At 38.4% G+C, this 14189-nt stretch overlaps 1 protein-coding gene across 1 annotated transcript in view; it reads right to left on the bottom strand.

The window, feature by feature from the left end:
* Positions 1-2056: 2056 nt before the first annotated feature.
* Positions 2057-14189, bottom strand: part of mcf2l2 (MCF.2 cell line derived transforming sequence-like 2) — a 144770-nt gene continuing 132637 nt past the window's right edge. Inside the window, exons 28-32 of the mRNA XM_069897099.1 lie at positions 11852-11932; positions 9102-9220; positions 7272-7384; positions 5517-5620; positions 2057-3313 (exon numbers count right to left, since the gene is read on the bottom strand). Coding sequence (XP_069753200.1) covers positions 3213-3313; positions 5517-5620; positions 7272-7384; positions 9102-9220; positions 11852-11932 — 518 coding nt within the window. The 3' untranslated portion in view covers positions 2057-3212. The remainder of the gene's footprint in view (positions 3314-5516; positions 5621-7271; positions 7385-9101; positions 9221-11851; positions 11933-14189) is intronic.

The following is a 14189-nucleotide window of genomic DNA, read 5'->3' as shown; positions in this document are numbered from 1 at the left end:
TTAGCTAACTGTGTGTTGTGCCATGGTGAAGAAAAAAATGCACTAGCAAGACACTCACAGATATTCTCATATTTGGAACTAACATAGCTTATTCTTGAACTTGAAGGAAGCTGTCTCTCTGGACCAGGTATAATGTGACAATAAACCTATTTGTATCGCAGAGATGTCCAGGAAAGTGTTTTTCTAACACACTGCATGGAATCGGATTTTTTTTTTTGCAGAGATGTACCCTAAAAAATGTGATGGAATATTTCCCCTGCAAAAGCCAGTTGATGTGAGGAAAAGAAATAACATTGAGTAAGTGTGTCAATTCCTTTGCCCAGAGCATCTCTGGAATTTTCACGAGTTTACAGTCTGATGTGGAAATGCCCAAGTTTCTATCAGGGATTTAGCTTGCCTTTGTCAGCAGCATTAATTGCTTTACTCGCCATCAAAATCAAGCTGGTACCGACATTTAGACCACACAGCCCACCTTTTAGCCAGGTCCTCATCACCCTCAAACCCCAAAAATCCAGGTTACAACCCAATGGGGTAAGAAACTGGCCGGAGAAACTATTTTTGTCATGACTGCCAAAGATGCAGGCGAGATGGGTTTCAGCGGAATAGAGTAAACTCTTCCTCAAACTCTATCAGAAATTGCTGACTCCTTATTCTCAGCAATTCATGCAGAGGTTTTAAAGTGTGTCCATTTTCTCAGCTAATTTGATAATGACACAAAGTGTTGGAGGAACTCAACAGAGCAGACAGCAAGTCATCTGTAGACTTCTTGCTTACCCCCTTGTGTCAAAATGATACTCATTAATAAATGATCCTTCACCTTGTTTCCAACCAAAGGCCATTATTTATCAGACTTTTAAAGAGAATATGCAACACAAATGTAATGTTGAAGAAGCTGCAGCTCCACAACCAATTGGTTTGCTAAAGTCAATATGATTTGGTATTCCATGAAAAGTTCATTTAAATATATACAGTGATGAAATTCAGGGCCACGTTCGTACTTTCAAAATGGAGTATGGGGCTTTGAGGGAATATTGACCTGGGAACAAGTAGGAAAAGAGAAATTCACTCCCAATCATCCCTACCATTCTTCTCTCTTCTTCCACCAGAAACTTGCCTCATCCAATGTTTTTCTAATGGTTACAGAGTTACTATTTTAAAAATGAAGACCGACTGCAGAACTGGGAGAGAAAGAAATAAGTAAGTTTTAAGTTGCAGAGAATCTGTATGTGTGGGGGTGGGGTGGTGTGGATAGAACAAAAGGAATTGGCCTGTGTGTTCAGTCTTATAATCTTCCAGCTCCATACTGCCTACCTTTACCTCCTATTTAAAACCCACAAGCAGGACTGTCCAAGCAGACCCACTGTTTCAGCCTGCTCTTAAACTTCCCAACATCTTCCTTCTAAATGCCATCCTTTCTTCCCTCGTCCATTTTCTTCCCACTCTGATCTGGGACACTTCAGCCACTTGGACAGTGTGCTATTTCCTGGTCAAAAATGGCTTCTTATCACCATTAATGAACATTCCCTCAACATTTCCATCCCATACCAGGACTGTTTAAGGACTTCTAATATTGGCTTGAGCTGAGATCCAACTCATTTTTCCCTAAGAAATGCACTGATTCAGCTTTTTGAGATATTCTCTTTCTCCCATCCATCTGGTTTTATCCTTTCTCTCATTTAAAATTCACTTGTGTTCTCTTATTCTCAATTCTAAAGAAAGATCGTCAACCTGAAACTTTAATTTTATTTCTCTTTCTGCACATACTGACGGAATTGCTCAGTGTTCCCAGCATTTTATTTTTATTTCAATTCCAACATTTGCAAGCTTATTAATTTTTGTCATCTTTCAATTAAAATAAGAAATGTTGTTTATTAATTTGAAACTTAATGTTTCCATTAGCAAGCAATACTTCCTTGTTCAAAAAGCAAACTGCTGGAGGAACTCAACACCTGCGGGGGATCTCCAGTATCTGAAAGTCCTTGTGTCTCCAATGCACTTCCTTGGAATGTTTTAATAAAAATTAATTAAAATGGCAACCTTCTGGCCACTGAATTACTATCACCTGGACATTGAAACCTCCGTAAACACTGACTGCAATATGTAATGCTTTGATTTCGAGAGAAGATGAATGTTCACCACATCTATTCTCTATACTTCACCTCAACAAGATTACAAAACACTATCATTATTTTTTTCATTGTTTGTCTCAGCATTACTTACAACTTTTCATTCACCTTTAGTAATGATCACCAAACATCATCCGACCAACCTTGCACTTGATTTATTGCAAAACATTATTGAAAGAAACACCCCTCACATAAATTGATACCTATCTCTGTTAAAGGAATGTAAAACGTAACATTTGGCAGTTTTTAATGGTCTTTAGAAAATTCACTGTACTTCTCACGATTGTTGAAATGTTTCTTTTTAAATGATCATGTTGAAATATTCAATAAAATACAATCACAACATGCAACCTGGACCATCATACAAATGTCATACAGTACTTTAAGCTAAAGTATCAACAACAGGTCCAAACATCTTTTACCAGCCACGTTGTTTTCTTATTTTGCATGCTCTTTATCCCATAATGGTCATCTCAGTGATGCAGATAAAGGCCACCCACATTTCTCCTCTGCCAATCAGAAACCATATCCCAAGAAAATTATTTCGACTTTGCAGTAGCAATTTCAATATCAGTATATCAATAGTTATACATAATCCTTTTCTCTTGGTATCTTTATAGTTACTCAGATCATGTGATGAGAAATACCACAGGGCTTGGGTGAATCAGATTGCTTCTGTCTTTATGGAAACAATCGACTAGAACTTAAAGCATGAAGTATTGGTTTGGTTCAAAAGCTTGAATTCAGATATCATTAATTCCATTTGAAATGTGTTTAGTTTTGTTTGTTTCATCAAGCAATAAGTGGACAGAAAAAACATCAACTGCAAAAACAGAACTGGATGCTTCTTCTGAAACTCTGCTCCTCTTTCCACTCACCCTGATGTACTACTGAGGAGCATTTGTCATGAACAAATGATTCCCTTACAAACAAAGAAATGCAATTCTTTACACAATTCTTCAGCAGTAACATGTACCGGTACTTTCTCACTTCATATATTCAGCTACTTAAGTGTTCCAAGAACCTTGATGCTGAGGCCTGACTGAAACCTGAAGTTCGAGAGATGAAGTCGGGACATCAACAGGATCAGCTTTCAGTCCTCATCCCTGGAGCATAACTTTCCAAGTGTGTACTGTCTTTGTCTTCACTATCAATGAGCGCTGCTGTACACATATCACTGTAAAAATCTGAAATGTGGAAAAAGTCACATCATTTCATTGAAAGTGCTTTCTTTTTGTTGGTTACATTGTGTATAATGTGAAACAAAACAGTTAGGCCACAGCTGAACCACAGTTCTTGTGACCGAACACAGGAAGGATCTGAAACTTGGAAGGTCCAAAAATTATAATTGTAAGGAAAATAAATCTGAGCTACAAATGCCTTCTCTTAGTCAAGAGAAAGAAATTGAGTTTTGAGTTAGGGAGGGTTTTGTTAGAAAGGGCCTCTTTCCCATTTACAGAGAGGTAGGCAACTAGGAAGCAAATATTTAATTGCTAGATGAAATAGAGGGAAATTAAGCAAAGAGCAGCAAGGGTCTGAAATTCACTGCTTGACAGGATGCTGGGGGCAGGGGGCAGTCTGTGGATAGGATGTGAAAAGTCAATATCCTTCAGGACAATTGTCTAAGAGCTGAAAAGTGGAATTAATCCAATGTTCAATTTGGTTGCAATCAACATTTTGCATCACATGGTTCTCTTCTATGCTGTAACATTTAACTAACTCCATGAAAACGAAATGACTCAGGAAAACTAGATTTGCTTCACATTTCTTATAGTTCCTGGCTTTATTCCTTTTTTGTTCTCCTATAAAAGCATATTAAAATGGAGCTCCATGATATTCTCAGCAAATACCCTTAGAATAGTCGATTATTTTTCCTCCACTGCATCCCCAATTAAAGCCTCGCAACAGGCTGCACGGTTACCACAATGCTATTAGAACAACAGAGACCCGGATTAAAATCCGCCGCTGTCTTTTAAGAGTTAATTACTTTCTCAGCATGCTCCAGTTTCCTCCCATCCTCTAAAATGTATGGGTATGTAGGTTAATTGGGAAGCGTGGGTTTCATGAGCTGGAAGGGCCTTCTACCGTGCAGTATCATTAAAAATAAAACAAACCAGGAACTTCAACGGTGATCAACTGATTTAGGATGGAACTATGATGAAATGTGAGGTTTGCTAATTCAGTTAACTGATAGGATGGTGCAGTTATTCACTCTGCCATTGGCAGAGAGTTACTAAAATCTAATTTGTTGTAAACTGAAGGAAATTCAAAGAAGTTGGATGTTGCCTGTCCCATTGAATTTCCAGGATCACGTACATAATGTAAGTGGGTTCACTGGCTTCCACTTGGGAAGTAGTTTTAGAGAAGGCAAAACAAAAAGCATGTTGCAAATTAGTCTGACTTTAGGATTGCTTACGCAATAGCTTATTAATTAGGTAGCATCAATTAAATAGGCTTCCTGGCTCTTATTATTGCTCTCTCACAACAACCATTACAAGATTGGCAAACAAAGGCAGCAGCATTGCTTTCAGGCACAAAGCAAAAATGTAATCACAAGAAACAAAACGCTGTATATAATGCTAACTCTGGATCTGGGGCAAAAGAAAATGTCTGGATTATTCCCCGATCAATCAATTTGTGTAGGTGACTAAGAATTGATTTGATGCATATAATTCGTATGCAATTATTAACCAGTCTCTTTTCTGTAAAATTTTACCCTCCTTTTATTGGGAGTAGTTGCTGTTTTTCTAGTTCCTCTGCTCTTTACATAAACTTTCTTCACTGAGTTAACTTAATTTGTTTTTAATAAACTCTTTGCAATGGGACTTTGGGTTCAGCCTGTACTTCACTCATTGACAGTGCAATCAATAACTTGTCTTGCAAAAAAAAAATATTGTGACATATTTCAGTAAAATGTTTCTAACTATAAGAAGGTTATTCAATTTTGTCAAGATGTACTAATATGTCCAATGTTACAGTCAGGGATGTGGCAACTGATGGAATTATTCTGAAAGAATTACCAGACCTAATCCATTTGCGTAATATCTAGTGAAATCATAAAATCCAAGCTTAATACCAAAGCCCAGAAATGTCCTTGCAGCCTCTCACATGGATTATAGTCTAATTTTAAATAAAGAGCATTTCTCAAGCAAGTTACCAGGCTTGATTTTTATCTAATTTTAATACACAACTTTTACCTGATGTAAATAATCCAATGCACAGGATCATGGAACATTGTTTGTTCACAATAATGTTAAACTATGTAAGAGTAATTTTTTTCACGCTACATTTGGCTATGAATGAATGAAATAGATAACTTCCTAAATGCTATGAACTTCATTCTGAAAGCATCATTTCCCTAACAAATTAAGTAAGTATTCTGGTTCTGACCTGAGTTATTATCAGTCTGATCCGTGGTTAATTCTGAGCCAATTGGTTGAAGAAGGTTGGAAGGAATCCACCCTGCTTTATAAGTTACCAGACTTCTCACTTGACTGAAACACACAAAACACAAAGATAATTGCTGCAATTTATTAGGAAATATGTAGACCCTGACATTCTCGACAAGGTTTGAACCTAATAAATAGTTTTAGTCATATGATTATGCATTGCAAGAAATTCTAGCGAAATTATTTGGTCGTACACTTCTGTTCGTCAGAGACCAGGCATGTCATTGTCAACTATTTTTCAAGCCTGTCCATTCCTAGGTTCTTCTGCAAGCTCCAAAGGATGCACCTGAATGAATGCCACAATAATCTCCAGAGACCATTTGAATGGGAACATCTTGGTGCATGTGTTTTCTTATGCTTTCTATCCACAGAGGGGAGGAGGGGGGTAGTGATGGTAACACCAAGCTTGAGTGCTAAGGCTGTCTTTTGTTGAAAATGGTCATGGTTTTTGTGGGGGACAGAAAATCAATGCAGCAACTTGCAGGATAAGTGATTTGCAATTCTGTGTTAAATGCCAGTGAGTTCCTTGTGGTATTGCTCCAGTAAGTCACTTCATGAGAATAGTTTTGCGATCTTTCTATTAACTGCTCATCATTGTAGCCCTGCATAGCCTCTTGGACCTTTTTCTTGCTCTTCTCCATTAAGGTGTCAGGGTTATAGTCTAAGAAGGTTGGGGAGGGAGGGAGAGAGAGAGAGAGAAAGAGAGAGCACCACTGCCACATCCTCTCCATCCCCACCCTTCATCTCTATTGCTCTCCTGTCTTTCTGACACTCAGCTAAAATTCATTAGGATATGACATGTGTAGCAGTGTTGTAGCTGGTGCCTTGAAAAGATTTAATGCAGAAAAGCACCTGCAGCTAGATCAGTGACATCCACTCCTACACTATATTTGGATGAATGCACATAAAACACAGAGATGCTGGAGGAACTCAACCAGTCTCACAGCATCCATCGAAGGTAAAGATACATTATGACATTTCGGGCCTGAACCCTTTTTCAAGGCACCCTGAAGAAGGGCTCAGTCCCGAAATATTGGTAATATATCTTTACCTCCTATGGTCACTGCGAGACTGGCTGAGCTCCTCCAGCATTTCTGTATTTTAATTACGATCACAGCATCTGCAGACTTTCATGTTTCACTCCAAATGCAGTTAAGAACCATGGAGGTCTAGCTTATGGAAGAACAGAAGACCATAAGAAACAGAACCAGGAATATGATGTTCAGCCTTGCGTATGCCCCACCATTCAATGGGATTATGGGTGATCTTTTACCTCAGGATCACATTTTGGCACTAATTCCACACTCCTTTAATATGTAAAACATCTTTCATTCTTGTTTTGAACAAATTCAGCAACTGAACCTCTACACTTCTCTTGGGTAGGAAATTCCAAAGATTCATCACCATCTGTAACAAGATATCAATTCTCCCTTCTGTTCAGACTGGTTACTCCTTATTCTGAGACTATGATCCCTGGTTCCAGACAGCCGTGCCAGGGAAAATATTAACGGTACATCCGCTCTGTTAAAAACTTCGAATGCTTCAGTGAGACCAACCTTCGATCTTTTAAACTCAAGGGAAAGCAGAATCCATCCTCAGGTTTGACAGAATCTCCAGACACTGTAATTTCCTGCTGACAGCTATGGGTAATTACTGGGTATTATCCCTTCCTCTCTCTACTGATGTTTGAACTCACCAGTGTCCATCTTTTCCCTCTTGCAGCATCTCAACCACTTCACCATTCTGAATTGCGAGTTGCTCAGTAAAATTAGATTCACAAATGCCCTCTACCCGGAACAGACTTGGAGTCTGAAACAAAAAAAATGTTCAAAGTGTAAATAGGCAAGTAGGATCCAAACTGCTGGATTTAAAGAGTTAAAAATTAAAACACAACATCATAAAATAGATTGTGATGTTATATACAGCTTTATAAACTAATACAGTTTGGAAGAAAGGGTCTACCTATTGTAGACTGATGCAGATAGATCAATTTTAATTAATGTCTACATGTGTCTTGTGTTGTGAAAGAATGCTGAGATGGTTGTAAATACTTTAGAGAAATGAGAGGCCTTATGGTGTCTATTGCCTGACAATGACAGCCAAGCTGAAATTTCACTAGCCCTGACCCCTGGCCAAGGACAGCGAGGGGCTCTGGAATGTGTGTTGGCTGATAACAATAGCCTGGCTGATAAATTTCCAACAGTCCTGCTTCTCTGGAATCATATGATTTTCAGCAATCCTAAAACTGTAAAAATAACTGAGAGGGGAGGGACTTGTCTGTGTTACTGGTTCACAATATAGTGCATCGTGTGGATGGACAATGCATAGCTTCATGCTGATGGGAGAATGCTTAGTGTCGAGGAGGCGACTGTTTTGAGATTGGTTAATGTCAGATGGTGCTCAAGAATTTAAACACATGCATTTATATGTTCTGGGAGATCTTTGATCCCCTACAGGTGGCGGAGGACCTCCCGCCAAGCTTGCATGTAAATAAAGGAGTACGGGCAAAGTAAAATGTCTGAATCCTCCATTCCTTACAGTACATTTGCAGAAGAAGAGCGGGGAGAAGCGACCATTCACAACAGTAACAGTAACAGAAAATACAGTTAGCTTTGTTCATCAGTCAAGTATCTTGGACTGTGAAGAAGCCACAAAATACCATGATAGGTGGATAGCCTTAAAAATGTAAATAGAACAACTTATTTTATGGAATATAATTTATTATGGATGCTATATATAGTACTTCATGACCCTCAATAAAAAAGATTTTTGAAATAATTTGTTCACAAATCAGCCATTATGACAGTTCATTTGTAGAAATATGTAACCTACCTTAAAATTTGTCTTTTAATATTTCTAAACTTACATTGCATTGATTACTAGCAATTAAATCTTTAGATTCAGTGCTTTCATAAACCTTCCTACTAACCCTTTACACATTTCTAATTTCCCTGTCTCATAGACATGTCATGCTGACATTCAGACATTTTACTTTGCCCGTACTCCTTTATTTACATGCAAGCTTGGTGGGAGGTTCTCCGCCACCTGTAGGGGATCAAAGATCTCCCAGAACATACAAATGCATGTGTTTAAATTCTTGAGCACCATCTGACATTAACCAATCTCAAAACAGTCACCTCCTTGACACTAAGCATTCTCCCATCAGCAGAAGGGTTGCATTATGAAGAATATACAGCCATCTACTTTGGCTCCCTCTCCTTGAAAAAAAGAAATACCAGAACTGCAATCTTGAGAGCACAAACTAGAAAAATCTGTGGAATTTTGGGGACTGTTTGTTAAATAAAATCCATTGTAATTAAACATGTCTAAAATACAAACATTACTCTCAGTTGGGTCTCATTTTGACCTTGGTGACATGCATTGTCTCATTTAGATCAGTAAATTTTCTCACTGGGAGCAAATGCCGTTCAAAACAAAAAAAAAATTAAAATGAAGTCAGAAAAAAATGAAACTTTCCAATAATGTCACAAGAGGTAGACTTCTATTGAGAGAAAAATATCCTTACAGTTTTACTTGATATCTCTTCATCCATATCTGAGGAGTTGGAAAGTTCATCCATACTTGAAGGAATAGTTTCAAAATCCTCGGAAGTGTCCAATGAGGAGATTGGTTTATAGGGCCAACCTGAAAGTGTTTAAAAAGTCTAAATGTCAGTTAATAATGAGTCGTGTTGATGCATTGAGCTTTAATGTAAACTTCTGAGAACTTGCCCTTTCCAGCCCATGAAGATCTTGCATTACCTTTGTCCTGCTCAGCTCCCTCTCTCCTCCTTCAAATGCTTCTCAAAATTTTCTTTATTCTTTTTCATTAATGGGATGTTGGTACCAGTTGCTGGGCCCACAATTATTCCCTAACCCTAATCATCCTGGCATGGCTTCTAAGACATTTCAATTGAGGGTAGACCCGTTGGCTGTTGATTGGGAGTCACACTTCAGTACAACAGTATGGGCTAAAGGGCCGTAATATTCTAAACCAGACTACTGGTTTTCTTGTATTTCCTACACCAAAGGACCTTCATGAATGAAGATAGTGTTTATGTTTCATTATCAACATTACTGACTCCAGAATTGTATTTTACATTTATTTAATTAATTTAAATCTCCATTTACTACGGTCTCCAGAGGAACATTCCAAGTTCATTGATGCTGTCTTAGTAATTTAACTCTCTGTGCCACACCCACATAACATTTGCCAAGATAATCCTCTTGTAAAACTTTTATGTTACATTATAATTTGAATGATGCCATTGAATGATGCATGAATGATCTTACTGCTTAGAATCCAATCCTGTTGAGACCTTCCGAGCAAGAGTAAACATTAATTTGAACTTTAGTTTCACAAATTGGTGTGGAGCAGATGACAAATTGTTAATATTTTTGAGCAGACCAAGAATTGCTGGAGGAATTCAACCAGTTACATAGCATCCATGGGTAGAAATGGTCAGTGAACATTTTGAGTTGAAATCCTTATCAAGGCTAAGATAAAAAGGTAAAATTATATACAGAAAGAGGGAAAGAAGCTGGGAGAGAACCCAGAGGTGATAGAACAGAAGATATAAGACATGCAGTTACAGGTAGAAGGAGAAACCATCCAAAAAGTGGGAAAGAGAAAAGTTAGAGAGAGAGAGAGACAAAAATTAAGTACAAGAGTCACTAAAGAAGAGATGCAAACAATTGGGAGTGGGAATTAGCTGAAATTGGAAGACTCAGTGTTCATGTCGTTAGATTTAAGGGTGTCCAGTGGGAATGTCATGTGTTGTTCATCGTGTTTACATTTGACATCAAACTGACAATGGATGAAGACCAAGACAGATATGCCATTGTAGGAATATTTGGCCATAGAAATATTGGAAGAACTCAGCAGCAAAGAATTGTTGGAAGAACTCTATTAACCAACTCAATGTGGAGTCCAAGAATGACTTGTTATGCGATCAAATTTCTTGGCAAGAGAGTTCATTGCAAAGAAAAGGCAGCAATAACTAAAAATTAACAAAACACTCGAGCTGGAATGTATGTTTTTGAAGTTAAGTGGTTGGTGCATGTATAAAGCTGCACTGAGGGACCTGACTAAATGCTGGACAGTCAGCCTGGGACCAGTGACAGTGAAGGTGTGGAAAGTGGAGAGTAGAGTGATTTCAGGTGCTGGAATCTGGAGCAAAATACAAACTGCTTGAAGAACTCAATGGGTTGAGCAGGATCTGTATGCAAGGAGTAAGGGAAAGGAGCAGTTGCCATCTTGGGTCAAGCCTCTGCATCAGCACTGAAGAGCAAAGATAGTTGGCCTAAAAAAGGGTGAGAGAGGAGTGAGATATGGGGCTGGTAAGTCAAAGGTGAACTGGTTAGCACTGTGCTCCAAGAATTTCAGAGATGATGTGAGAGATGAACAGCTGGCCTGGAGGACATTGATGAAAGATATTTGTCCTCGTGACATTCAAGGACAGGACAAGTTTCTTAAATGTAGCATTGAACGGGATGGCCAGCAGACCAATGTGGGTAGTTTCCATGAGGCTGAATCCATCAGCATAGAAACCTATCTCTTGAACAATAATATCCAGCAGTTAGGCCACTGCACCTGAATGCCTGAGAGCAGGCTTCCTGGCAAGACTCTCTTCTTCCAGACACTCTCTGTTTGCCAAAGTTCAAAAGGTGGCCAAATGAAATGGCACAGAGACCTGCTCCAGGCTGCCACAAACATGGAAGGATTGACAGAAATGATTGGGAGCAGCAAGTTACTAATTGCCAGCATGGAGCCACCTTGCCCTTCAATTGAACTTTTGAGCCCAAGGCAGAATAGTAATGATGGCAAAAAGGAGAAGGTGACCATCATCCACCACATTAGTAAATTCAGATGCACCAGTTACGTTACTCTTCCAAAATTATTTAATTTTAATTTTTAACTTGGGCATACAGCATGATAACAAGCCATTTTGCCCCAGTAGCCCGTGACGCCCAATTAACCTACAACCCCCAGTACATTTTGAATGGTGGGAAGAAACCAGAACCCCCAGGAAAAATCCACTCAGACACAGGGAACACGTACAAACTCCTTACAGATGGCGTGGAATTTGAACCCTAGTCGTGGTTGCTAGCGCTGTAACAGCTTTAACATTAATTCCTAACACATTAATGTATTTGCAAGAGTTGACACCTGAAGCTTAAAATAAAAATGATAAGGAAATAATGAGTTCCATATGAACATTTGCAAAATTAAAAACAAATCACTGGCCAAACAGTTATGCCTCTCGGTCTGCTTTACCTGTCTGAGAAACTGATCTTGTTACATAGCTGACAGTGCTATTACGGTTGGTTGCAGCCATGAAAGGATCAGAAAGTGAATCTGGAAGAGGAGAAGATTGATTACTATCAAGCCATTGCTTATCATTGTTTAATTTAAGTGCATCAGAGTGACGGGTAAACTGGCATAAAGAGGCACTTTATATAACTTGAGGGATCTGTTAATGTTCTCATCTTGAAATGGAAACAAAGAATATAGAATTAAATGGATGAGCTAAGTTAAAATTAATTGACATTTTATTCAATCCACTCTTTAGTGTTCAACCAATCTTACAAACCTTGAAAGATACTTAAGTTTCAAAAGCTAGATTCAATGTTATCACCATATATTTTGGCGTATGTCAAGTCATGAAACCTACAAAAACAGATTTAGAACACTTCAAAATCACTCTTGCTATCATCGTCTGAAGCAAAGAAGGCGGCAAACACATCCATACTCCCAGTCTATATCTGATAAGATGGTTTCAGCTTCATCGTCAGTGTCCCGCAATAAATCATTTTCTGTGCACAAAGATACCTCACTTTTTAAACAATTTCATCAGTCTTACTTTATCTTTGTCCTATGCCTTGAGCATGAAATTATACAGCACATGACGTAAATGACATTTTTGCACTCGACATCTATGCATTCCATTCCTCACACACATGGACTTTGATTGTCTTGTTCAAGCAGATGTTGAGAGGTTACAAGTTAAACATCAAACCACACGGGATAACCTCCATGTAAGTATTAAGTAGTGTTAATCTACTTTTAGTTTTCTCAGTTAAGTGGTTCCGAAACATATCCCAGACCACCAAACTCTGTTCTTTGCGTTAACCCCCTGGCCACCTGTTCCACACATTGTGTATCCATAGTTTTACACTATTTTCATCCATCCATCCTTCTTCATGAAAATATACAAAAATACCTGCAGGGAATTTCATTTTTGGATTAATTTTGCATTTGAAGATTATCATGGGTCTTAACTTTGTCCCGTCGGCCAAGCACAATAATACCATGGTAAACCTGGTCTCTTCATGGCCTATACTTCTGGTCTGCACAGTTTTAACACCTTCCCATTCCCCTATTCTATTACCTATCATGTCAAAATTCATGGGAGTTTTGTCCAAGATTTCGATATTTGCCAGTGCAAACAGGTGTTTCTACCAGTTCCATATAATAAACTGGTGAAAACTTACAACTTTATGATTGATTTTTTTTGTTAGTTTCTGTGCAATATTTGTTTTTTGGTGTAATACCAGATTTTTCCTGTTCATGAAACAATTGCACCAGCCTACTGTAGCCTCAAAATCTTCACTGAGGTCTTGGTGCACTGCAGTGCAAATGTTCTGATTTTACTTTGGATGACTATGTAGCAATCTTGCCTCGGTTCATGTACCCATTCTGCTACGTGATTTTCCAACTCTGGCCAATGAGTAATTTCTCTTCTCAATGAAATTTCCTTTTTCTTATAGTCTCTTCTTTCTTCCTCCAATCTCTCACCAACTTCTCATCCACATCCAATTTTCTTCCAGCAGCTCAACTGTTGGTTTTCTGGGCCATTTCTATCACTTTCAACTTAAACTTGCTTCATATTTTTGTTGCGAGTTGCATTGAGTTGATGGACCCTCCATGATAGCAATCACCTCCAGCCAACACCATGCAATCTCTCTCACTCTCTCAGAGAAAAAGCTGTTCAACTCTCTCTGCTTGCAAAACCACATGACCCTCTTAGAATAGCAAGCTGCACTCCCGAATAGCCTGAGGTTCAGAACTACTTCTCCAATCTCTTTCATCTGTTGCTTTTCAAAGCAACAATCCATTAGTGAAGTCCCTTGGGCACTCTCCAAAGTTTTTGCAAAGGCCCCCAAGAACCACCCTGTCTGGCTTGAGCAGAGCTCCAGTATTTTAAATGAGATCTGTTATGAAGTGTTTGTATGCGACCTACACTAAAAAACCTGCCCCAATTTATCTCCCAAAAACATATCTATATACAATACAAACACAACATAATCCGTCATAAAGGTAGTTCACAGATGTCAAAATAGAGATGAGGTTGATCTTTAAAGTTAAAATTTGTTTATATAATTTTATGTCAACCAATGGAATAAGAGGGGTAGAGTTTATACATTTTTTGTGGCTATAGATTGGATGAACAAAGAGATTGGTACAAAGGAGCTCATGAAATTATATTAGTTGAACTGAAAAAATATACAATGCAAAAGAAGGAATGAGCACCAGTGTTCATGATGTTAAGAATTAATTCACTTAAAGCACAAGATTGTTCCAAATTAACAAAGGGTAACACTGGAGAAAGAAA

The sequence above is a fragment of the Narcine bancroftii genome, chromosome 9 (assembly GCF_036971445.1).
Source record: "Narcine bancroftii isolate sNarBan1 chromosome 9, sNarBan1.hap1, whole genome shotgun sequence".
In the NCBI taxonomy this organism is placed as follows: Eukaryota; Metazoa; Chordata; class Chondrichthyes; order Torpediniformes; family Narcinidae; genus Narcine; species Narcine bancroftii.
Note: the sequence above shows the minus strand (reverse complement) of the source record. Positions and strands in the feature narration are given on the sequence as shown.